Source organism: Heterocephalus glaber, unplaced genomic scaffold, assembly GCF_053883595.1.
Source record: "Heterocephalus glaber isolate CG9 unplaced genomic scaffold, H.glaber_assembly_v1.0 deba00001523, whole genome shotgun sequence".
NCBI lineage: Eukaryota > Metazoa > Chordata > Mammalia > Rodentia > Bathyergidae > Heterocephalus > Heterocephalus glaber.
The window spans coordinates 29,815,542-29,841,923 of NW_028258327.1; the positions used below are offsets into that span (position 1 = coordinate 29,815,542).

At 37.7% G+C, this 26,382-nt stretch overlaps 1 protein-coding gene across 15 annotated transcripts in view; it reads right to left on the bottom strand.

The window, feature by feature from the left end:
* Pkhd1 (PKHD1 ciliary IPT domain containing fibrocystin/polyductin) overlaps positions 1–26,382 on the bottom strand; it is a 513,180-nt gene that overhangs the window by 211,433 nt on the left and 275,365 nt on the right. For all 15 annotated transcript variants that reach the window (XR_015441583.1, XM_087188170.1, XM_087188168.1 and 12 more), the window contains one exon: positions 26,103–26,231. Coding sequence is in view for 14 of the 15 variants with exons in the window: in XM_087188170.1 (XP_087044296.1) it covers positions 26,103–26,231 (129 nt within the window). In the remaining variant the exon portion in view is untranslated. The remainder of the gene's footprint in view (positions 1–26,102; positions 26,232–26,382) is intronic.

Below are 26,382 nucleotides of genomic sequence, written 5' to 3' on the forward strand. Positions count from 1 at the left end.
TAAAATGCCAATGGCATTTCTTACAGATCTAGACAAAACAATCCTAAAATTCATATGGAAGAAGAAGGGACCTTGAATAGCAAAAGCAAAACAGAGTAACAGAAGCAAAGCAAGTGGCATCACAATCCCAGACTTGAAGTTATACTCTAAGGTTATGGTGATTAAACACACAGTACTGGCACAAAAACAGGCAAGTAGATCAAAGGAATAGAATAGAAGAAGCAGAAACAACCTCATTCACATTCAACTATTTAATCTTTGACAAAGACATACACTGGAGGAAAGATCACTTCTTCAATAAATGATGCTGGAAAAAATGGATATCCATGTGGATGCAAAAGAATGGAGTCAAGAGGGCTGCGCAGGCCCTACCGAGGTCGCGAGTCATGCAGAATATGCCAAATCAGCCCACGCCCGGGCAACAATCCACTGGACGCCCCCCCATCCCGCTCCTCTGTACAGCCGCCTGGTTCCACACTACAAAGACACAGAGGACACTGGACCACCAGACCACGGTACTGAGTCCTGCTGTTCCCAACCCAGAGGTAGGGGCTTCTGAGCCGCAGTCCCACTGTTCCTGGTCCAAAGGAAGGGCTTTCCCAGCCACCATCCCTCCTGCTGCTCCCAGCCCAGAGGAAAGGGCTTTTGGGCCACCTTCTGTCCTCCCGCTACTCCTGGCCCAGAGGAAGGGGCTTCCAGGCCACCATCTCTCCCACCACTCCCGGCCCAGAGGCAGGGGCTTCTGAGCCACCATCCCACTGCTCCTGGTCCAGAGGAAGGGGCTTCCCGGCCAGCAGCCCTCCCACTGTGACCAGCCCACAGGAGAGGGCTTTTGGGCCACCATCCCTACCGCTGCTCCCAGCCCCTGTCCCACCTCTCCCAGCTCAGAAGAGGTAATCTGTGCAGGTGCCAATAGCCCCACCCCCAGGTGAAATGAGAAAACATGTAAACCAAACTTCCAGATCACCTACAGCAACCACAAAGGGAAATGAGATGGAACACTCTGATACTCAACCACCTGGACCCACTGAACTGGCAACAAAAGGGGATCTGGAAAAAATGAAATCAGAAATAATTTCTCAGATCACAGGAGAAATTGTGCTCCTAGTGCAAGACATGATTAATAAATCTAGAGAGGAGCTGAGGAACATGATGGAATCCCAACATAAGAAACAAATGGAATCCATAAAACAGATGCAAATAGATTTCCAGGAGATGAAAAGCTCCATTGAAAGTCTACACAGCAGAATGAGCCAATGTGAGAACAGAATTTCAAATATAGAAGAAAAGATTGCAATTAGTGACCAGGAAAAGAAAAACTGCTTCAAAATTATAAGGGAACATGAGAAATCAATCCAGCAGCTGCTAGATGATGCAAACAAGAATAACATAAGACTGATTGGACTCAATGAAGAAACAGGAGAGAGTGCAGATGACATAAAAAAATCTCTTCACAGAAATAATGGCAGAAAACTTCCCAAGCAGGGGAAAAGAGCTTGACATACACATAAGTGAGGCATATAGGACTCCAAATAGCCTTGATCAAAAAAAAATCTACACACAGGCATATAATTGTTAAGATTCCAGAAACTCAACAGAAGAACAAAGTTCTACAAGCAGTTAGAGAAAAGAAACAAATCACATACAAAGGAAAGCCCATCAGAATCACAGCAGACTTCTCAATACAAACCATCAAGGCAAGAAGAGCTTGGAGTGACATATTCCAAGCCCTAAAAGAAAACAGCCTCCAACCCAGACTGATGTACCCTGGAAAACTATCTTTCAAAATGGATGGAGAAATAAGATACTTTCATGACAAAGAACACCTTAGGAACTTGGTGAATACCAAACCAGCACTCCAAAGAATTTTACACAATATCCTAGGAACAGATATTGAGGATCACAACCCCAGGAAGCAAAGCAGAATGAACCCATCTGGCATGACAAGAAATTAAATGGAAAGGGGAGAACCCAACAAAAAGAAAAAGTCATGGCAATGACAAGTCAATATGTTTCAGTTATAACCATCACTGTTAATGGTCTCAATTCACCAATCAAAAGAAATAGACTGGCAGAATGGGTCAAGAAGCAAAATCCAACCATATGCTGCATACAAGAAACACACTTCATTCAAAAGGAAACTCATAGACTGAAAGTTAAAGGGTGGAAAACAATACTCCATGTGACAGGAACCCAAAAAAAAGCAGGAGCAGCTATCCTCTTTGCAGATCAAGTAGATTTCAAACCAACACTGATTAAGAGAGACGAAGAAGGACACTACATCCTTGTAAAGGGAACAATCCAAGAGGAAGAAATGACAATCATAAATATCTATGCACCAAACACTAGTGCACCCAACTATATAAAACAAATACTAACAGACATGAAAAGTCATATATGCACTAATACATTTGTAGTGGGGGACCTCAACACCCCACTGTCACAAAGAGATAGATCAACTAAACAGAAAATAAGTAATGAAATACTAGAACTCAATTGAACTCTTGAACAAATGAACTTAACAGATGTTTGCAGAGTCTTCTATCCCACAAAATCAGAATACACATTCTTCTCAGCTGCACATGGGTCATTCTCCAAAATAGACCACATACTCACACATAGAACATGTTTAAGGAAGTGCTAAGGAATTGAAGTTATACCCTGTATATTATCAGACCACAGTGCAATGAACTTGGAGATCAATAGCAAAAGAAATGAAAAATTTCATAAACACATGGAAATTGAACAACACACTTTGGAATAATCAATGGGTCACAGAGGAAATTAAAGAAGAAATCAGACAGTTCCTTCAACTAAATGACAATGACAATACAACATATCGGAATCTATGGGACACAATGAAAGCAGTCTTACGAGGGAAATTCATAGCGGTGAATACACATATTAGGAAAACAGAATGAGCCCAATTAAACAACCTGATGCTGAACCTCAAACTTCTAGAAAAAGAAGAGCAGGACAAGCTCAAAGCTCATACAAGGGAGGAAATTATAAAGATCAGAGGAGAAATTAATGAAATGGCGACTAAGAGAATGATACAAAAAATCAATGAAGCCAAGAGTTGGTTCTTCAAATGAATCAACAAAATTGACAAACCCTTAGCCAACCTTATCAGAAAAAGGAAACAAAAGGCTCAAATTCATGCAATTAGGAATGAAAAGGGTGAAATTACAACAGACCCAGCAGAAATCCAGAGGATCATCAATACCTACTTCCAGAAACTTTACGCCAATAAGATGGACAACACAGAAGAAATGGTCAGATTCCTAGATACATATGAATTACCAAAGCTGAATGAAGAAGACCTAAAAATTCTGAACAACCCAGTATCAAACAATGAAATTGAAAATATAATTAAAAACTTATCAACTAAGAAAAGCCTGGGCCCTGATGGCATCACTGCTGAATTCTACAAGACATTTAGAGAGGAACTGCTGCCACTACTGTTTAAACTCTTCAATGAAATTGAAAGGGAAGCAATACTCCCAAATTCATTCCTGGAAGCAAGCATCACCTTGGTCCCCAAAGCAGCGAAAGACCCAACCGAAAAGGAGAACTATAAGCCAATCTCACTAATGAATATAGATGCAAAAATCCATAATAAGATACTGGCAAACAGAATGCAGAAGATCATCAAGAAGATCATACACCCTGATCAAGTGGGATTCATCCCAGGGATGCAGGCATGGTTCAATATACATGAACCAATCAATGTAATACAGTATATCAATAGAGCCAAGGACAAAAGCCATATGATCATCTCCATAGACGAAGAAAAAGCATTTGACAAAATCCAACATGCATTTATGATAAAAACCCTACAAAAAATTGGAATAGATGGTCTCTACCTCAAACTGATAGAAACCATCTATGAAAAACCAACAGCCAATATCATACTAAATGGTCAAAAACTGAAATCCTTCACACTAAAATCAGGAACAAGACAAGGATGTCCACTATCACCACTCTCCTTCAATATAGTTTTGGAAACATTAGCCATGGCAATTAGACAAGGGAAAGAAATAAAAGGAATAAAGATAGGAAATGAAGAAGTCAAATTGTCATTATTTGCAGATAACATGAAACTCTGTGTAGAAGACCCCAAGAACTCCACCAAAAGTCTTATAGACTTAATAACGAAATTCAGTAAAGTAGCTGGTAACAAAGTCAACACACAAAAATCAATAGGTTTCCTCTACACAAATGACAGACTCACTGGTAGAGAAGTAGGGAAAATAATTCCTTTCACAATAGCATCCAAAAAATTGAAATATCTAGGAATCAACCTAACAAAAGAAATCAAAGACCTCTTCTCTGAAAACTATGGCACTCTGAAAAGAGAGATTGAAGATGATATCAAGAAATGGACAGAGATCCCCTGCTCCTGGGTAGGAAGGATTAATATAGTGAAAATGGCCATACTTCCAAAATTGCTATATAGATTTAATGCAATTCCAATTGAGATCCCAGCAGCATACTTCATGGACCTTGAGAAAACAATCCAAAAATTCATTTGGAACAAGAAGAGACCCAGAATAGCAAAAGCAATTCTAGGAAACAGAGACAAGGCAGCGGGTATTACAACCCTCAACTTGAAACTATACTACAAAGCTACTGTGATAAAAACAGCATGGGACTGGCAAAGAAATAGACCTGAGGACCAGTGGAACAGACTACAAGATGCAGAAAAAACTCCAGACACACTCAGCCACCTCATCTTTGACAAAGGAGCCAAACACCCTCACTGGAGGAAAGATAGCCACTTTAATAAATGGTGCTGGAAAAATTGGGTTTCAACTTGCCAAAGACTAAAACTAGACCTATATCATTCACCATGCACTCAACTAAAATCAAAATGGATTAAAAATCTAAATATTAAAACACAAACGTTGAACTGGCTGGAACAGAGGTTAGGTAGAACTCTTGAAGACACTGGTGTAGGAAAAAATTTTATGAGCAAAACCTCAGTTGCCTGTGAACTAGCACAAACAATCAACCAAATCAACAAATGGGATCTCTTCTTATTAAAAAGCTTCTACACAGCAAGAGAAACCACCAACAGTGTGAAGAGACAATCCACAATGTGGGAAAAAATCTTCACCTGCTTTCCTCAGACAAAGGTCTACTATCTCAAATCTATAAAGAACTTAAAAACAAATCAGACCTCCCAAATTTAAAGATCCTCTTAAAATGGGCATCTGAAACGAACAGACATTTCTCAGACAAAGAAGTAGAAATAGCAAATAAACACATGAAAAAATATTCAACATCACTGGTCATTCGAGAAATGCAAATGAAAACAATGCTGAGATTCCACCTCACTCCAGAAAGAATGACTGCTATCATGAAATCAACCAATAACAAATGCTGGCGGGGGCTGTGGGCAAAGAGGAACACTGCTCCCCTGCTGATGGGAGTGTAGACTGGTGCAACCACTATGGAAATCAGTATGGAGATACCTCAAAGAATTAGGACTGGAAGTCCCATTTGACACAGCTATTCCCCTGCTGGGTATCTTCCCCAAAGAATTAAAAGAATCATACTACAGAGATATATGTGCACCCATGTTCATAGCAACACAGTTTGTAATAGCTAAAACTTGGAAGCAGCCCAAATGCCCATCAACTGGAGACTAGATAAAGAAAATGTGGTTTATTAATAAAATGGAGTACTACTCAGCCATAGAAAATGAGATAGTAGAGACATTTATAGCTAAATGGATGCATATTGAGGCAATACACTTAAGTGAAATAAATAGAACCCACATGGGTAAATACTGAATAGTTTCTCTAGTGTGAGAAACTGAAAGTGTAAATAAGGTCTAAAAGTTATAATAGATAATGTGAAATAGGAAGAAAAGGGGCAAAGGGGAAGGGGAAGTGGGATGGGTAGGGGAAAGGAAAGAAGGGAATGGAATTAATATGAGAAAATGAAAAAAAGGAAACAAAGTCTTTGTAAATAGGGAGGGATGGAGGGGTTGAAGGGAGGGCAGGGGAAGGAGTAAAAAATAAGAACCAAGGCAGTATGTAAAGTTGCATATTTCCAATGGTGAATGTCATTATATTGTACACCTAAAATGTACCAATAAAAGGATATACAAAAATAATTAGACTTCCAAAATAAAAAACTCAATCAAAAATAATAGGCAACTGGGCCAGGGATTTAGCTCAGTGGTTCCAGTGCCTGCCTTGAAAGTGCAAGGTCCCAAGTTTGATCCCCGATACCAAAATAATAATAATAATAATAATAATAATAATAATAATAGGCAACTGAAATGAATAGACACATCTCAGAAGAAGTAAAAATGGCCAATAAATACATGAAAAATGTTCAACATCACTGGTCATTAGAGAAATGCAAATTAAAACTACACTGAGATACATTAACCCAGAAAGAATGGCCATCATCAAAAAAATATATCTAATAATAACAACTCCTGAGGAGGATGTGGTGAAAGGAAACTTTTCTACATTGTCGGTTGGAATGCAGACTGGTACAACCACTATGGCAGTGACGGCAAACCTTTTAGAGACAAGTTCTCAAACTTCAACACAATTCACAAAGTGCCAACACGGCAATTAAACCTGAATACTGAGCTTTCGTTTAGAAAAAACAATTCATACATTAATATCTTTTATCTTAAAAGAAAAACAACTAACAAGTGAGCCATAGGTTTGCCATCACCCCACTAAGGAAATCAGTATGGAAATTCCGCAAAAACTAAAAATAGAAATTTCCGTTGACCCAGTTATTTCTCTATTAGGAATGTTCCCAAAAGAGTTAAAATCAGCATATTATAAGGATATATGCATAATCATGCTTACAGCAGCACAATTTATAATAGCTTGATCTTGGAAAGAGCATATATGTCCATGAACAGATAAATGGATAAGAAAAATGTGGTATTTATATATAATGGAGTACTACTCTGTCACAAAGATTAACTTGAAGCATTCATACATAAATGGATATAACTTGAGAACGTAATGTTAAGTGAAATAAGTTAGACATACAAGCTTAAATATCACATGATTTCTCTTACATGAGAAAATATATATGTATATATAAATATATATGTGTATGTATATATACACAGAGAGAGAGAGAAATTTAAATACAAAATAAACAGGAAGTAGGGAGTTCAAATAACTCCCCAAATTACCTATCTGGTTCTTTCAAAAATAGTTTAATATGTATGCTAATTTGTTTCATTTATACTACTAGTTTCTCATTTCATTGAGAAGAAAGTTTTTGTGTGCTATTGTCTTTTTCTCTATGTAAAAGAGAATTGTTTTTGTCTATGCATTGTACTCGGAGTAACTACTTTGAGATAATGATACAGTGTATTAACTATTGTTATTCTCTTATTTTATTCTGAAATTTTGTTTTATTTTTTCATAAAATAAAAAAAATGTAAAAGGGAAACAGGATTGGTATAAGGAGTTAATATTCAAATACCTGTAACAGACTCTGAAATTGGAAAATTTTCAGTTCATCACTAAGTTATATAATATGAACATTAGATCTGTCCTGCCAATTAGGGATGATCAGTTACAGAACTTTCTGAGTGAAGTACATCCATATGATGGGAAATTTGCCTTGATGTAATTAATGAGAACTAATATATAAGAATTAATGGTTGCTGTATAAATATATGTAATAGTTAATATAATTAGTGAATGTCTGTAAGTCCATAAATCAAACAAAACATATATATCACATATGTGATCTTCTTGCACACCTATCCATTCTCAGAGACTGAGTACATGCTACAACATGGATGAACCTGGAAAATCTATGCCAGGTGTAAAAAGCTGTTCTATAACTCTATTTATATAAAATGTCTAGAATAGGCAAAAAAAAAAAAAGTATATTAGTGGTTGGCTAGAGCTGGGGAAGATGAGAAATTATTGAGTTACGGTTAAGGGATACAGGGTTTCTTTTTAAAGTAATGAAATGTTCTAAAATCGATTGTGGTGATGGTTACACAACTTTGTAAATATACTAAAAACCATGAATTGTATGCTTTAAATGGATGCATTATATGATGTGTGAATTATACCTCAGTAAAGCTCTTAAAAAATTAAGAATTTTATGTACTAATGTGGAACAATCTTCGAAATACTGTATCTTTTAAAGCAAGGTACAACAGTTTGCAACATGCTATTTATGTAGAGAATGGGGATAAGAAAAATAAATGTATAATCTTGTTTTCATTTTTACAAATGTAGCAGAATATCTCCAGAAGGAAACAAAACCACAAAATCTAGTAACATTGTTTCCAGGAAATGATACACAGTGACAGAAGACAGAACGGAATGGAGATTTTTAAAAATATTTTTTCCAGTTTTTTTTATTAATATACGTTTCAAGTACTTAATAATTATATTCCTTGTGGAGAATATTAAACAGTCATGAGAGCTGCTTTTTTATATGACACATTAACTCATTTATACCAAAGATTGCCATTTTTTGAATTTTTGCATGAAATTCATGTGTTACCTAGAAAAATTCAAGAAACAAGAATTTGAAGAGAAAAAAAAATTATTAAGTTCCACTGTTAAGGGGATTACAAACATGGACACTAGGCATAAAAGGATTAATTTTTTAGTTTTATCTGCATATTTTATCTATTTTATCCTTTTCTATCAAAAGTAGAATCTTTGGCTTATTATATTTTCTAATTGTTGACAATATACAAAAATATTACTTTACATTGTCTGTTGGTGGTTTGCAGTTGTTTAGACCTCTCCGAGCAGTATTTCACTTGCACCCTTTGCATTTTTCTAGAAAAAAGTAGGCTTACCAATAATTGTTAATCATTATATTTCCAATGGTTATGTCCTTTATTATATTTTTATTTTCTGTTTCAGTGTCTGGTATTCTGAACACTGGAAATGACGGTGGGCATTCATTTGCTTGTTCTTTCCTTTAACAAGGGTGAAATTAAGTTTTCACCATGAATTATGAAGTTTCCTATGGTCTTTTTATAAATATCATTTAGCAAGTTGAGGAAAATTTCTTCTATTACTATGTTAATAGTTTGTTGTTGAGGAAGCAGATATTTTTTAAACCTGCTCTCCCTTATGGTTTCAGGAGCGTTTGAGAAAATGCTCTAAAAAATTCACTTGATAACACCAAGCAAACTTTGTTTTTCTTCTGATGGTAAAAAGATGAGTTTGACACATTGACTGTCAACTTTTTGCCCTCCAAGAAGGGATATAAATAACTTTGTAGCCAATTCAAGAAGAAGACTGCATACTTTCCTCACTAAACAAACAAATTACAAAAAGCCATGAAATGCCTTCAAAAATATTCCTTAAATATCTGCTTACTTTTTTTTTGCTTTAGAGACTTCTATGAAATAACATAGAGAGCTTCCCCCTCTGTATCCCAAATACGCACACAGACTTGTAATTAGATATCATTAGAAATTTAAATTTTTGTCTTCTATTCACCTACTCCTTCAACTTGCCCTATCCCATCCTTTTCTGCCCCACTGCACTAGAAAGTTTCAGGTTCTTACTCACATTTAATTGCCCCAATAGACAGCACTTCCACCGTTCACCACATAGCCTTATGCACTCTGGAAACTGGGACGTTAGGAGTATTCAAGTAGCCCATAGCCAGGGAGAGAGACAGAACTGTAGGTGAAGGTTGGCATTGAATATGACAAGGAGGAGAGGGAGAAGGAAATGTTTTCTGCCCATTCTCTGGCTCCTCATATCCTGAAAATTATGCCTCTTTGCTATGAAAGTCCAAGTACAGTCAGCAGGAGAAGAGACTTCCAATTTTGTAGTAATAACAGAAGAATCTTTCATTCCTAGGATTAAACTCTATGTAATCATTACTTATTATTCCTCTGAAGTACAGGTACATTTATTTGATTTACTAAGGTTTCTCATCAATGTCAATTGCATTAGACTCTAATTTTCTTTCTTTGTACTATTTGGTCTATATTTATAATCAATTCTATAGGCTTAAGAATGAACTGGGAAGCTCTCCCTCCACCTTCTCTAGGTAAGGCTTGAACTAAACATGCTACGGCAGAAACTATGTTATCAATGAAAGTTTTGTTTTCTAGGAGCCAACTAGTCTCTGCCTTCTCTTTGTTACCTGAAATTTTTTGACAAGAAGTTCATGAGTCTTTGGTTCCAGTTCTTTTTCTTTCCTTTTCTTTTTCTTTGTGTGTGTGTGTGTGTGTGTGTGTGTGTTTGTGGGGGGGGGCTACATTTCTCACAGTGCTTTAGGGAAGAGACTCATAACCATACTTAATGTGTAAAAGCTGTGATTTCCATACAAACTGCTGCCTTTCCAGAAAAATGTAAAAGCCCTGTTTAGCACTTTAAAATCTTTTAACTATTTCCTTCCTCTTCTGCTTAAACTACCTTGGCCAGCTTTCTCTGCCTGAAGCCTCTGCTCCAGTGGTCTGATGAAGATAATTTAGGAAGTGTTAGATGCTTTTTTGATTGATTCAGACTGGTGAAATAGCACTAAATACACACCAGCTATGCATACTGGGAGCCTGCAAGAGTCACTGCCCCTCTTCAGTTCCCTCAGTCAAGGATACACAGTTTCCTCACCAAGACTAGGATTTAAGTCTCTTCTTTTTTCCAAAGAGTAAAACTTGGGCCCCTTTCTGTGGCTGCAGCAACGTTTTGCTCATTTACTTTCTTTCTTTTTAATTTCACCAAAAAAGAAAACAAACAGAAACAGGTGCATTGACTCTATGCAAATAAGAAGAGGTAACCTCTGAAACTATTTCACAGCAAACAGAAGAGCCACAAGCTGCTTACTAGCTAAAACCACAGGAGGTGTGTCAACACCTAGATGCTAAGCCACAGGAGGCCTGCAGGCTGGGAAGGCAGCAACTCCCAGGAGAGCTGTAAACTCCTGATTGGCAAGCTCCACCAGGCCCAGCAGCTCCTCAGGTGCTGAGCCACAGGGGGCCCATCTCTGCTCAGGTGGAAGGTGCCCAGAGGAGGGAGGAGGCAAGCTGCGTGCAGGAGCCTGAATGAAAGGCCACCAGCAGACTGGAAGCCCCCACTGGGAATAGCAGAGTTCAGAGAGCTCCAGCAGGGAAAGGAATGAACACACCCTGTCTTGCACAGAGTCTTCTTACCTGCAGGAAACCACATCTTGCAGAGTAAGTTTCTGGCCCAGGGATTCTATATAAATACCATGTTGAATGAGTCCCAGATGAGGTATTTCAACAGACCACAAAGACTTTCCAACAAAATCCTCACTTCCCAATCAGTTACTAAGGATTTTAGGGATGACATCCCTCCACCTATTCTTTGTTTGCCAAGATTCTTAGTGTGACAGTGGCTAAGTCCCGTTTAAACTTCCAAAATCCCTAGAAATACTTTAGGAGGGGTGATTGAATAAGACACATCTGTTCTCAGGTAACATAAAAGTAACTATTACAGAATATGGGTATATGATAGGAATACCCCCAAGATATTGTAGGAACCCAGGGGAAGGAGAATTAAATGGGAATTGAAGCACACTTTCCAGAAGTGGAGACACTAAATGGAGTGCTAAGGGACAAAAAGGAGTAAGCCAAGAGGGAGTAGTGGGGCTGAAAGGAGCAAGGGGGGAGGAGAAAGTTATACGTAGGGAAAGTAGCCAGTGTAAGTGGGCAGGAGCAACATCTGTTCATCAACGCTTTGTGGAGCAGTGTCATTCGGGTAACTGTGACTGAACAGTGATACACATAGGGAAGGGAGGGTCAGTGAGGCCAGGCCACAGAGGACCCTGCGGGCCACACAGAGGAGTTTAAAATTTACCCCGAAAGCTTCAGGGAGCCCTCAACATATTCTACATTGACACACAAAACTTAGGCACTGTGAGACCTAACTAACTCCATTTTAAAGTTTGACTCCATCTTAAATATAAGACAGTAAAATGGCCTTGACATAAATTCCACTTCACTGAAGTCAACTATTCCTCTAGTCTCCTTTGTGCCCATAAACTAATGATAAAATGTCCTTGCTGTGGGACAACAGATAAAAAAAGGACACAGCTCCTAACTCAACCCTCTGTCTGCCCAAAAAACAGATGCTCCCGGGCCCATTATCTATAGAACATTCTGTCAATGTGCTGATTGTTCCTTTTTCCCATAAACTCTACATGTAGCCACCCCTCAACCCCCCATGCTTGCTAAATATCAACCAATCATGTAACTGCTAAATGAAACATCCCCAAACCCTGCAGTAGCCACAATAAAAACCCTGCTGATTTGGAATTCGGGGCTCTCAATCCTGATCCGCTGCGTCGGTGACGATTGAGTGCCCCTGCTCGAGCTTGAATAAACGACCCTCGTGTGTTTACATCGGAATCGGCTCCTTGATGGTCTTTGGGGACTTCGCGATCTGGGCACAATAGGCACTATAAAATTAAATTTGCTCCTTTTGACAATTGGGTTCTTTAGGTTTCTGTAAAAATTAACCTATTTTCAACAGAAAACAGGAGAAAAGATCATTTAAGTTCAAAGTATGACCGTACCATTGATTTCATAATGTTAATTTTATATTTTGTCACTTAATTTTAAAATTTTATATGGAACATAATATTACATAGAATATACCATACATACAAGGGTGCCATATATAGCACATATTTTATTCTCACATATCTTTAAAGGGAACCCTTACTATAATAAACACTACTATAATTTTGAAACTCAAATAAATGTCAGCATGCCATTCAGTGAAGCAAATCAACTGAATGAATTAAAGCAGAGAGAAGAAGATTCATTCAGGACAGTGATTAGGTGACATGCCCACATCCATGGGACGACAGAGTTGGCTAAACGGAAGCTCAACCTCTTCCCTGGCATCAGCAGGGATGAAGGAGGGCAGGGATGGCAAGGGTGCTCTTGGTCCTCTTTCTAGTATAAGAAGAGCAGCTCAGGGCGAGTCAAAGTGGTGGAAGCAAAATGTTTCCTCCTGCGAGCCAGGACACTTACAGGGCTCCTAGGAGAGTCTGTGCTCAGAAGTTTTTCCCACAGGGCTGGGGATTTAGCTCAGTCACGCCACTGCTTGCCTTGCAAGTACAAGGTCCTCAGTTCAATCCCTGGTACCAAAAAAAAAAGAAGAAGAAGAGGAAGAGGAGGAGGAGGAGGAGGAGGAAGGAGAAGGAGCAGGAGGAGGAAGAAGGAGGAGAAGAAGGAGGAGGAGGAGGAGAAGGAGGAGGAGGAGGAGGAGGAGAAGAAGAAGAGGAAGAAGAAGAAGTTCTTCCTGCATTACTAGAAGTCTTGCATGTCAGAGACATACTTGGTTTTTGAGGAGCAAATTTTTCTGCCCCCCACCCAGAGAATTTAGAAGTCAGCAATGTGGGAACCTGTCTACATTAGAGGTATGTATATCAATTCTTTTGCTAGAGGTGGCTTTGCTCAACAAAATTCCTATTTATAAAAAATGTTCCTTCATTGGATAATATCTACTTCTCTCTTCCATAGGCTTTAATAAGAAAATTGCCAATGTGGTGAGGACTGGAATTACCAATATCTAAACGAATGGAAGGTCTGGAATTTCCAACACTTAAACAGTTCCTGGGAATCTCTCCACACATCCACTTTCCTGAAGCTTCTCTGACAAAGTGGTCACAACAATGAGAACCCACTGGTCCTGATAATGTGCTCCAGGATGGCAGAGAGGTTTTGTCCGTTGCACTTCTGAGCTAGCTGGGCCAGGCCTGGCAGAGTGCAGAAAGCCCAGCACATCTGGGCAACTCTCCTGTGTGGTTCTGCAGTCACCTCCTCTCCACACTGCCAGGCCTTGCCCACCGTAGCTGAAGCAGACAAAACCCCAGCACAATCTGGGTAGAGCAGTGCTCTTTTCCAAGACAGTAAATTGCCATCAGGTGATGTTATCATGTAAATAAAGAGAGGCAAACAGATGCTGTAGATGATCTGGGGCTCGTGCAGCATTACTGATGTGACAAATGAAGAAAGGTGAGGACAAGCCCTTAGGCACGCAGAGCAGGCTCCAGAATGCACAGCAGCCAGGCAAATAGAGTCCTGACCCAAGTAATGAAACTAAAATCAAAGAGCCACACACCACAAACAGTATTTTATTAATCATGTATCATGAATTTCCAAATCTCAAGAAATGCTTGTAAGACTCATGCATTCCTACCTACCTTTCATTTAACATCGACTTCACAAGGGTGTTACCTAACTATATTGCCCTGACCTTGTGTCACAGCCTTTGATGGGCTCTGTTTAATTCCTCCCTTATGTTTATGCATGATCAGTGTAATGAATTCAAAAGAGCAAGGAACCCAGAGGCCAAGACTTTGTACCATCTCTATGAGTTCTGAGCTTCTTGGGCATGTCTCTTTGAGCCCATTCTCCTCAGGTTTAAATGAGAAAAAACTGGCAGGGAGCTTGAGTTCTTCTCAGCATTTATCTTCCCCTTTGTAGTCATGAGAAGTCTAGCTTTCAGCCGAGTACACAGTCATCTAGTAGAAAGACTACATTTCCCATATTCTTTTCCACTTACATATGACCATAAACATTTGAGAAGCAGCACATACTGCGTCTTCTTCTGGAAGATATACAACTCATAGGATCACGTAAAAGGCTTTGAAAACATCAGATGCAAATAAATTTATCTATCTGTTTAATCCACAATGGTCTACACTTATTCGACTTATCTTGTGATATTTATAGGGCATTAGTTCTTTGGGAAACATTTTGAGAAATGCTGAGCAAATTTATTGTGAGTAATCATTAATATCTAAAAGGTTGTTTTTAGCCTTATGATATGAACTGTAATTGGATTCACTTCCTTTCCAACTCAGATCCCCATGCTGGGTGCTTTCATCACTCTGAATGCTTCCTATAGCACATGCCAGATTTACTAGTTGATAATTACTTGTGTGATTACATTCTGTGTCTCCCTCTGGGCAGTAAGATTCAGGTAGATACTGGAACTGTTTTGCTTACCATTTTATCCCCAACATGAGGCCAAGCGTCTGGCACATAATAAATTATATGTCCAGTAAACAGTTGCTCAATGAATATATGATACCTGAGCTCACAATTTAATAACACACATATTTTGCAAAGGGCACTTATGGAACAAGCATAAATCAATTTTGGAGAAAAGACAATGCTTATTTCAAAGAGGGCTTCTAATTCGTTAGCTCTTTAGCTCTTTTGCATAGTCATGAGGGGCATTAACTCTGCTAGGGTTCCATGTAATCCTAATGAACCAAACAAGAGATTCCTCTTCTAAGGAAATATTATTTAATACACATAACAAATCCTGAGTAACATAGACCTAAGGATAAAATTGGAGATTTATAATGTGTTTGAAACAATAGAAAGAAAACCTCAGAAATGTCAGCATGACCCACCTCTGGGCTCAACTATCCTGGATGTCTAAGACCACTTCTGTGGCAGGAAATTAATGTTGGCCACTGGCTGGAGTTTATCTGGGGCTCCCAAGCAGCCTGACAGACATGGGCTTTTCCACATGGTTCCACGTTCCTAGAGCTTGAGGACTATTCTCAAAAGGGAGCACCCCAATAGCAACTGAGACACCCAGCGAAAGGGTCTTCTTGTAACTTTGTCTTTGAGCTCGCACAACTTCACTTGTACACTCTGCCAGTCAAGCAAGTCACTGAATCCAACACAGATCCACAGGAGGGGAATGAGCCTTTACTTCTCCATGAGAATGCATGCAGAATTTATAGCAGCCCTTCCTGGAGAATACCGGCAATGATGACATTGAAATCATGATAGTTATTAGATCTAGCAACAGTTATTGTTATTGAATTTTTATAAAAACATATTATTATATCACAACTCTTATTTTTAATATTTTCATAGCTGTATCTATATAACTGGTTTCTTTTGTAATCCTAACTGCATTATTTTATGTGTCAAAAACATTAAGAATGGATTGAGGCTTTACTCGACTGTTGAAAGGAACCTAGGCACAAAAATATTAGCAACCCCTGGGCAGAGTAATATGTAGAGACCTAAGGGTCAGCAGGAGCCAACTATGCTATCTCTGCCCCACTGACCCATCACCATGTGTAATGCCTCATCATGTGGCCAAATTCCTACCTTTAAACCTCTGCCTGTGAGGAGACTACAAAAGCCCCTCCAGGGAGTATAATCAACTCAAGAAATGGCAACTATACCTAAACCAATAATGGGGAAATCATGAATTATTTAATTCTACATTCCAAAAATATCTGTGTGGAAATCATACCATACAGTAAAGAGAATAAGAAGTAATTCAATTAGAGCAAGTGAATAAAGCCCTGCTGTACATTAAAACCTCCATGGCAGTGTTCCTTCCCTGGCTCTGCTTCCCCACTCCTTACGAGGAGAATAAAGCACATGTGCAATCACTCAAGTCCCCTTCTCCTGTGAGAAATGCTGTCTCCTCAAAAAATATTAATTCCATGAGAGAAACTTTGTGGAGGAATGAAACTAGGTATAATATGTTTATGTATTTTAAGTTGAGGAAAAATTTCCTTAACCCTCAGCAAATTTGTTACAGTGCAAATCATAGGATATGGGGTTAGTATGAACTTTAAGGGTGATTCTCACCAGGGTGACCTACGTGCCCTGGTTTGTCTCAGATTTTTCAGGTTTTATCACTAAAAGTCCTATGTCTGAGGAAATTACTCAGTCCTAGACAAATCAGGGTAACTGGTCATTAAGTTTTGAATGATTTTAAAGAGATTAGTTCCTAATATCAACATCTCAAAATAAATATCAAAATTCATGGATGCTTCTGTCAATATTTGAAAAATGGGAAAAACTGACCAATGTGCTGCAATGGACAAATGCTACCTGTTTTACATAATACAAACTTCAGTTCTACCAGAATTGAACTCCTTATAGGAATTATACATAATCCCTCAATTTTTTCTAAAAATATTTATCATGATGTTTTATGTTTTCATAATGTTGTACTTCTTTAGGAAATAACAGTGATATTTTATAGGGCATAACCTATTCGGTTTTTGGTTTTCTTGTTGTTGTTGTTTTTGGTACTGGGGATTGAACTCAGGACCTTGTGCTTGCAAGGCAGGTACAGTGCCATTGAGCTAAATCACTGACCCTAACCTATTCTATTTTCTGATGAAGGAATTGAACTTGCAAACTATCAAAGTCAGCTGGACTGAGCCTTTCACATGAGCCAATTAATTTGGATCACTTAGCAATATTCTAACCAGAAAACTACCAATAACAACCTTGCTACCACACAAGAAATCTGTGATCTCATTCTAAAGTAATTGCTTTTAATTTTAACAAAGATAATAGTGGATAATTGAAGACATGGATCCAATCCAGATGCATGATACTATAAAACTAGCAAGAGATGTTACATTAGATTTTGCATTTGATTTGTAGGAGCCACCTGAGTGTATATAGTTTATTCTCATGCAATTTCTAAATTACCATCCTCTTAATCCTCTTTGGTCTACTGTTAATAATCTCTGTCATTGTTTCTTCTCTGATAAGGTTTCCTGCCACTCAAACAGGGATTTCCAACAAGACATTATCCTCTACCTTTCCTTATATCTCTCTTCAATGCTCTCAAATTTGTTCTATCCCTTTTTCAATCTTGAAGCCTTCCTTTAGTCAACTCCTTTGAGGATGACAAAATCTAAATCCAGATTCCCAATTTTGTGTGATCCCCCCCAACTCTGATCATACTTGCTATTATCATCTAGGGATCTGCACATGGAATTTACTCTGTCTATGCTGGAGTTATTACCCTCCCTACTAAGCCTGTTTCTTCCCTCATATCTTCTATTCTTATTGATGACATCCTTCAAAAGTCACCTGCATGTAAATGTTCTGGTCAACCTCAGCTTCATTTTCTTTTACCTTGCATAAATGATGTTATCACATCCTACCAATTCTGCTTTCCTATTAAATTTATAATATATTTTCCATAGTAAAAACCACTACACTTACTGCTACCACGAAGCTTATGATTTGCATTGTTAAGGTCAAAGTATACATAAAAATCCTGATGAGACTAATGCATAGTTTCTTTAGGAAGTATGTAGCTGTATCTACAAATAAAAATCTATAATCGTTATGCATGAGAAAATCATTGCTATAGTAGTAAAATTATACCAATAGCAAGCAAAAAGGTGTACCAGTGGCATTTTTCAGGGATTCTTGCTACATTACTCTTAGCCTGGAATCCAAGGTACCCAGGCAAGCCAGATCTCTAGAAGACAGGCTGAAGTGAAGTTGATAAACAGTGATCCCTGATGTGAACATAATATCAAAATAAACATGGGACTTTAATAAATCTCCTTCTTGCCAAAATCTACTCCCCTACAACTACCCAAGTTATAATCCTTGTACTTCCTAAAATTACTGTGCCCCTTCCTAAAATTACTACAATTTCTGATACAAATACTAATGGATTTGGACAATGAATATGTTTCTCAGGTGAGTGAAAACAAGAAAGAGTTTGAAAACCCCACTTGATTAGAGTAAAACTCTAATTAGTTCCAGCAAGTTAATAAGCCATAAAGAGTAGAGGGGCCTACTTGACTTTGCATCCCAAGAGAAGTTTCTAAGTGACTTCTAATTAGCCCAAAAACAAATGCTATGATTGAATCTAGCAGAGATTGACAAATTAGATTAGAGCAAGTGTGCTAGCTTGTTTCAACATATTTACATTTGTATGTTCTTTTTGTCACTTATGGGAAATAAGATTTGCTGTTGTTTTAACTGAAATATTTTAATGGGGAAAATATATTTAGGTGAAAACATTTTTTAATGCCATCTCCCAGTCGTCCATTCTTGCACAAGGGAATTGTGTCACAAGCCTTGGTCAGTCAGGGCACTAGTTAGAGACACCATTTGAATCACATTCATCTCATCTCAGAAGGGATTCTCTAGTCTTCACATGTGATGATTCACAAACACAACCCTATTTTAGGGGCATGCATCTAAAACACAACAAATAAAGCTCCAGTGTTCCCTCTTATAAATTCTAAGAAGCAATTTGCAACACTGAGTTGAAAACAAAGAGACTGAAATTCTGTTCTTGATATATAGTACCAAACATCATATAATTTGGGGCAATAATATTAACACATTTCATAGCATTTCACTATTTATAAAAATGCTTGCATTATCTTAGCTCATTTTAGTTGGATTAAACAGCCACCAAGTTTCATACCAAGTTTTGTATTTTCCACATGTTAATATTTACCTAATACAAGTAAACCCACCTCAAAATAAAGTAAATAAATTACTAACCATTCAGTTCATTAAGGACTCCATATTAAAAAGGATTTTGTATTTAAATTACTTTAAATAGTAAATTCCTAGTTTTTTTAAAGATTTGATACACAAAAAGTCAACTTATATTCAATATTTCAAAAATTAACTACCTGAATGTGTCCAAAAGAATATTTGTTCCATGAAGTTGAAAATTCTGACTTTTTTTTTTATCATGGGAAGGACATGATCTTAATACCCTTTACTATAAATCCATATTCACTAAGATCTCTCTCTAACCAACTGGCAAAAAGGGAAAATTATGTAGCTCCTAAAGATCCTCTTTATTTGCAAAATTTCTTTTTGTTTATTTGATTGTGATGCTGGCTAAATCTTCTGTGTCAAAAGTACCTCTTAAATCAAGGGTTTGTCCATTCTTCCCTATAAAATCTTGAAGAATAGATTTTCCATTTAAGTAAGACCAAAGAAAAGTTTGACTATTGTCTCTTTGGACCTTCAATTTCTGTGCCAAAACAAAAGGCTTAAGATACTTTCCCTCCATCTCTCCCCTCATGCCAGCATACCCCGCTCTCCCAAGAAGAGATCCTGGTCTTATGTGTACACATTTGACCATGTGTATAGCCCAAATAATGTTGTCCATCCCCATCTCAAAATGGGTAGTCCCAAATTAGAGCTTCAATTATGTTTGGAGACTTGAAGAATAGTGCTTCCAGGCAAAGAAGAAGCAGTACAATACATAATACTAAGCATTATAAATAAGAAAAATAAGGGAATTGAAGTCCTTTGACCAATCTGTCCCCTCGTATTCTATAATTTCTGGTTCATGCAAGCCAACAGAATCTAAATAAAGTCTGCCTAGATAGAGAAGAGGCACAAATTTAGCAGGCTCTAAAACACCTTTGAATTAAATCAAATACATCTGCTTTTAATTACACACATGCACAGACACACACAGTGGTAGATTAAAGACAGCTGCAAATTCTTTGCTTCTTCTCTCCATAAGAAATGGAGACTAGTTTCCCTCCCCTAAATCTAGGGTGGCCTTTGTGCCTTTTGCTCTGCCAATGGAATGTGAGGCCATAACATTTTAAAGCTCTAAGGTAGACTCAGGAATCACCAGCTTCCATCCAGTTCTCTTAGATGGCCTATTCGTGGGTAGCCCTGTCAGTTTGTCTTTCTTGGAATCTAGCCACCATCCTATGAGGAAGCACAAGCAGCCCTACAGAGAAGTCTATGCGGAGAGGAACTCAGGCCTCTTAGCTAATTTCTCTGGATAAGCTCCAGCCAATAAACAAACTTAACTGCCAGCCACTTGGGTGGGTCATCTTAAAGCGTGCAGCCAAGCTGAGCCTTTAGATGATATCTTGCAATTTGTGAACTGACTGCAATTTGTGAAGGAACCCAAACAAGAACATCTAGACAAGAACACAAAGTTATGAGCAAGATGAAATGTGTATGTCGAGCTGTTAGGTTTCTGGGTAGTTTGGTAGGTCACGGTAGATTTCATCCATCCATACTCAGATGATCACCATTCTAATGCCATGTATCACAGAAAGAACCCCAGTAATTTAAACCTAAGTTTCTTCCCCTCCCATTTGCTAGAAATAAAGAATAACTGGTTGGTGACCTGAGAGGCTTTTCTGTTCCATCCAAATGGAATAAGGACAAACTTAAGAGAACTACTCCAGCTACAAAAACAACAACAATATTTATGTTTTGATTCTATTTAGTGTTGCACACCTCAATCTCTATGTGTGTGTAAATTCTAAATTAGATATAATCCCAGATAAAAAGGTAAATCAAGACAAAAGTTCTATAATCACATTTATAGAAATTCCTTTCCTCAAAAATACTTCCTGATTTATGATCATCTTGCCTTATATCTCCAGTCTATTATATTGCCTTATAATTAAAGAAGGAAATGCATTAAAAATTGCCGTCTTTGAATATCACATGGCTTTGATGAGCTTCTCTGCCATTTAATATACCCAAGTATTGAAAATCAGAACAAACAGAAGAGCCCTTATAAAATAAAAACAGTACTCTCCCATTCATCTCTTCAAATAAGTACAGTTCAAAGTAATAAAGAAAATGAAAAATGAATTCTACCACAACACACACATCAAAAAATGCTGGAGGCTACATGATATCATATCTGTATTCTTCAAGACAGAATCCTTTCATTTGGAAATATAAAACATTTTCCTTCCATTAAGTCTGTCCCGTGCAAAAAAGGTGTCATTCTGCCAAGACTGGGATTCTTTCAAAGGAAGGAGTGAATGTGTCTTATATGAATCCTCTCTGGTCATTTCAGGACAAAGCAAGCATGAAAGAGACAATAGAGAGATCATCTTCCTTGTTGACTGACTATTTCTTATGGAGGTCTGGGATTTGCATAGTAAATTAGATAGAACATGTGCCTACTAATTAGAAAATCTAGACTGTATCGGGTCAATTCTTGCAATACTTAGAAGGGAAAGGTAGTCAGATATGTTTGTTTGTATCAAGCGAAGTTATCACAAACTAAACCACAAGAGCAAAGTCTATATGATCCCCTCAGCCTATTCCGTATAACACTGTGGAGGAAAATTTACAGCTCTTTCAAAATCCAATGTCTATAAAGACAGAACGCCTTGAAGGAAAATGGTACCATGCTTAAGATAGTGATATCTTTTATTAGTACAGTAAAGTCCTATTTTTATGGAATAGGATGGGTCTGAGGTCATTCCATAAAATTGATTTCCCAGAAAATGGAAAGAGGCAATTTACCCTACGAATTTTATTGAAAAATTATGCTATTCTATTTGAATAATGATGGGAATGTTCTACACATTTCCTTTATTAATGAATTAAAATACACAAAACACCATAAAATTATATTAGAGGTTCAAAAGTATCACTTAAATCTTCTTTACCAGTCACTTTCATTTTGTAAAATCAGCAGTTCCATTAAAATCGTATTATGTAAAAATGGGTTTTTACTGTAATAATAGTTATTACCTATTTAGCTCCCAAGGATGTTGTGAAAATTAAATAATAAGCCATTGGAAAGCAAATACAAAGTGTCGCTAATACTAGAGGCCAAGGGGGCAGCCAGATGAAAAAAATGAAGGAAAAGAGCACCTGATACATTACAAATCACAGCTTTCATATATAATTCCATTACCTCCAATACTCTATGTGGCGGTCATGTGCACCGATGCTATCTCACTTAATCTTCCTAAGATTGTGATATATATTAATTATAGCCATCATGGTATAGATGAGGGTCAGAAGCCTTTGCAACAATGTTACACAGTTGGTAAATGTCAAAATCCAAGCATGAATTCAGGTTTATCCTATATTCACTAAAGGATCTCAATATCCCCTTTTGTTTCATAACTGTGCTTTAAATTCTTACCCCATCTTTCAGAGTCCATTACAATTCTCCCTTCTTCCATGCAGCCCCTTCTCCTCTACTCACATGAGACAATATGATTCTAAACATATTCTGTTTATTATGGCTATTTGTTCTGTTATTTTGCATTGTGCCTTTTATTAAGCCAGGTAAATCACCAACTGTTGAGGTTATGGCTATATCTCACTTCCCTCTGGCATCCAGATTATGCATACCTGGTTCCATACCTTTAAAACAGGAAGTGTTCAGTAAATATTAAGCACAATTGGAAAGGGTTATTCATTTGAAACACAATTACATCTGCTGCCAGATGCAAGGCTCATGCTCTTTTCACGTACTGGATACCTATGTGGAAAGTTTCTCTAGTTTTTCAAGGAGTGTGTGATGAGATTAAATTCCTCAAGTAGAGTATATGACATCCATACATATTCAATAGGTAGTATTTTTGTTTTCATCCCTAGTTAAGGGGTTAATGTAAGCACTGAACAGTGGAGTATAAATTTAGTAAATTATGTACCTGATTTCTATCAGAGCAAGTAGAGATGGTAACTTTAAACAAAAAGAAAAGAAAAAAAAGCAGACATGCTGAAGAGCTCTGAACCAAATTCTGACTTCCTGCTCAGCCTTCTTTACTAACTATCTGGGTAAAACTTGAGCAAGTTCTGTAATCTCTCTGCATCTGATGTTCTTCAGATGTTAAAGCTGTGAATACAAACAGGATCATCTTATAGAGTAGTTTTGAGTATTAAGTGAGAAAATTTAATGTAGATCACTTAGTACAGTGCATGGCACACACAGAGCACTCAAGTGACACTTGCTACTATCCCTATCATCAAAATCCTTTCATAATTTTTAGGAAGCTGTTCAAGAGGTAAGACATTATTTTCCACAAACACATAAAGTCTTATCGTACTTTGTCAAACTCAAAGTTTTACCTTTGTTATTAAACATGGATGACATCATCGAGCACACAAAGTTCATCTAAGCGACACTTCCTAAGTATCCATCCTATGTCAAACTCAGGTGAGCAAACTTGATTTAAAGAAGGCTGGAAATAAAGGAAATAAGGAAAGCCCCGCAAAGGTGAAGAGTTCAGTGAGAGGCAAAGCCACAAGTAGAAAGAGGGTAGAGACTCAACCCAAAGACCCAAACAAGAAAGTCAAAGTATTAGGTAAGATTTACCAAAAGTCAGAAGGGAAAGTATAGCAGTGCAGTTCTTGCATAAGATACAAACCCAAACAGCACAATGGATTCCAGTGCTGCCCAATACCAGGGTTAGAAGAAAGGTAACAGGAGAAAAGGAGAGAGAGAAACAGGCACAGAGCAAGGATCCCATTCTATACACGTATATCTTCCACTCACCTATCTTTTCACCTGAAAACTAAAAATCGTGAACAGTAACTGAATATGTTTCAAATATTTACTTCCCTCATCATCACACAAATACTGAAGGGCTAATTTAAGGTAACTTTTATAACCAATGTCCATGAACACACACTACCCTGCCACTGATCTCTGCCCCACAGGATAGGTTTGTGTTATCAAAGGGCAGCTTCATGGAGAGCTCAGGCCTCTTTCTTTGAGCAGATCATGAGCAGAGGAGTAAAGGACAATGGAGAACGCTGGGGCCCTAGGAGCTGGGACAGCAACAGATACCGTCGAACACAATGCCAAGCAAGATGGCTGAGACTGCGCCTCAGCATGAAAGCCCTAAAGGATGCTAAAAGCTTGGCAGCCTTCAAAAGCTTCTCTTGCTTCCCGCGTGGTGTGGGGGGCAACAGATTGCTTAGTGGGAAAAAACATAGCTCAGGGAGAATCTGATGGCAAGATTTATCAAAGAGATGGCAAAGACAGAACAGATTTTTCTTCTCCGTGTAGGAATGACTCATGAGCTTGTTTATTCAAAAAGTTACATCCTCCATTGAAGAGAGGTAGATGATGGGAACGTTAGAAGATAACAACAATTCAAGTTTGTTTGGGGGCAGCCCACTCCTTCCTGTACCTATCTCCTGTACACAGACCAATCTCCAGTAAAAGGCCACTGTGTTTTTGTATTATTCAACTTTCACTCTGCCATTGTAAATAAAGCAAACAATATAACTATTTTTTAAAAAATTTTATCTTTGGTCCTTTAAGAAAGGGAATGTACTTTATTGGTTAAGAATAAGGACTTGGAGTCAAATTGTTTGGGTTCAAATCCTAACTCTGCTGAATTGCATGCTCTGTGACTCTGAACAAGTTATTTAACTGCCCTGGGCCTCTGTTTCTCTGTCTTTAAAAGGAGGATAGTAATACCACTTACTTCACAATGTCACCGTGAGGATTAAATCAGGACATGAAGAAGAGTTCCTGGTACACTGCTAGGGTGCGGAAAATTGACATTATCATTATTATTTCATGGATGACCAAAGGAGATTTGAACCATTACCTTAAGAGGTGCCAATTAAACCATAAATGGAATTTGATGGAATTTGGAGGAAATATATTTATTCTATAAAAATATTTTTATCTCAGGCAAGTGAAATTTTTCTAGGGCTTTTTTTTTTCTTGTATGGGGGCGGTGGGGGGGATCAAACTCAAAACCTTGCATTTGTAAGGCAGGTGCAGCACCACTGAGCTAAATCCCCAGCCCCTTTCCTAGGATTTTCGTAAAAACTCACTTTTAAGTAAAACAGAATGTTTTAAGTATGGGTGTTTATTTCTATATATATTAGGAATTAACTTTTTTCTATGTCAGTGATGCCAAACCTTTTAATGCTTTCAGCGATACAAACAGCCTGCTGTGGCATGCGTGCCACAGGTTTGCCAGCACTGTTCTATATTGCACATACTGGGAAGTAATTCTGGATACATGGATGGATAGATAGATAGATAGACAGACAGACAGATAGATTTTTTTTTTTTTTCGGTACTGGGAATTGAACTTAGGACTTTGCACTTGCCAGGCAGGCACAGTACCACTGAGCTAAAATTCCGGCCCAGATAGATGTTTTTCTACTTTAGTTCTCTGGGATTTTGTGTGATTAGACAACAGTTTTACATTCTTCTCAGCCCTATATGTAAAAATTCACAGTGGAAGAAAATAGACATTTATGAAGTTTTCTTCCATACCATCTGTGTCTTCAAACTTAATACTAGAAACTTAAGAATACTAGCAAATTGTTCTTCTGACACATGAAACACATTATAAAGCTAGCAGTTATCTGAACCCATTTTAGGATGATGCTTACTTTATTCACTTTTAATAAAGGTTGGATTTCTGGATTTCACTGAGCCGTGAAATTCTTCTCCTATATTAGTCTCCTAAAAAGGGTTGTGACAAATAATTGTCTATTTATTTCTATTCTCTTTCTGTGTTGTACTACATAAATTAAACATAAACTCCAGTCAGATTAGCCCTGGTTCAGTCTGCCTATGATTAATCTCATAGGTTGTTTTACTCACTGGGTAAAATCAGGACGTCATCCCCAGGGCCTGGAATGGTATGGTTGTATCCTCCCCAGCCTTCTTCAACATCTTTCCATGTTTCAGGGAAGGACCATTTTAAGGTTGATTTAGGTGCAGAGGTAGAAGCTAGAAAATAAAAAAGCTCCAATTCATTATGATAACTTCCAAATTCTGTTCTTATTTTAGGAAGCAGGTGGTATTTTTACCTCCCCAAATAGATACATTTTAATAATATTCCATAAAAATATTTATCAGCCAAGTAATTATCCAACCCTTA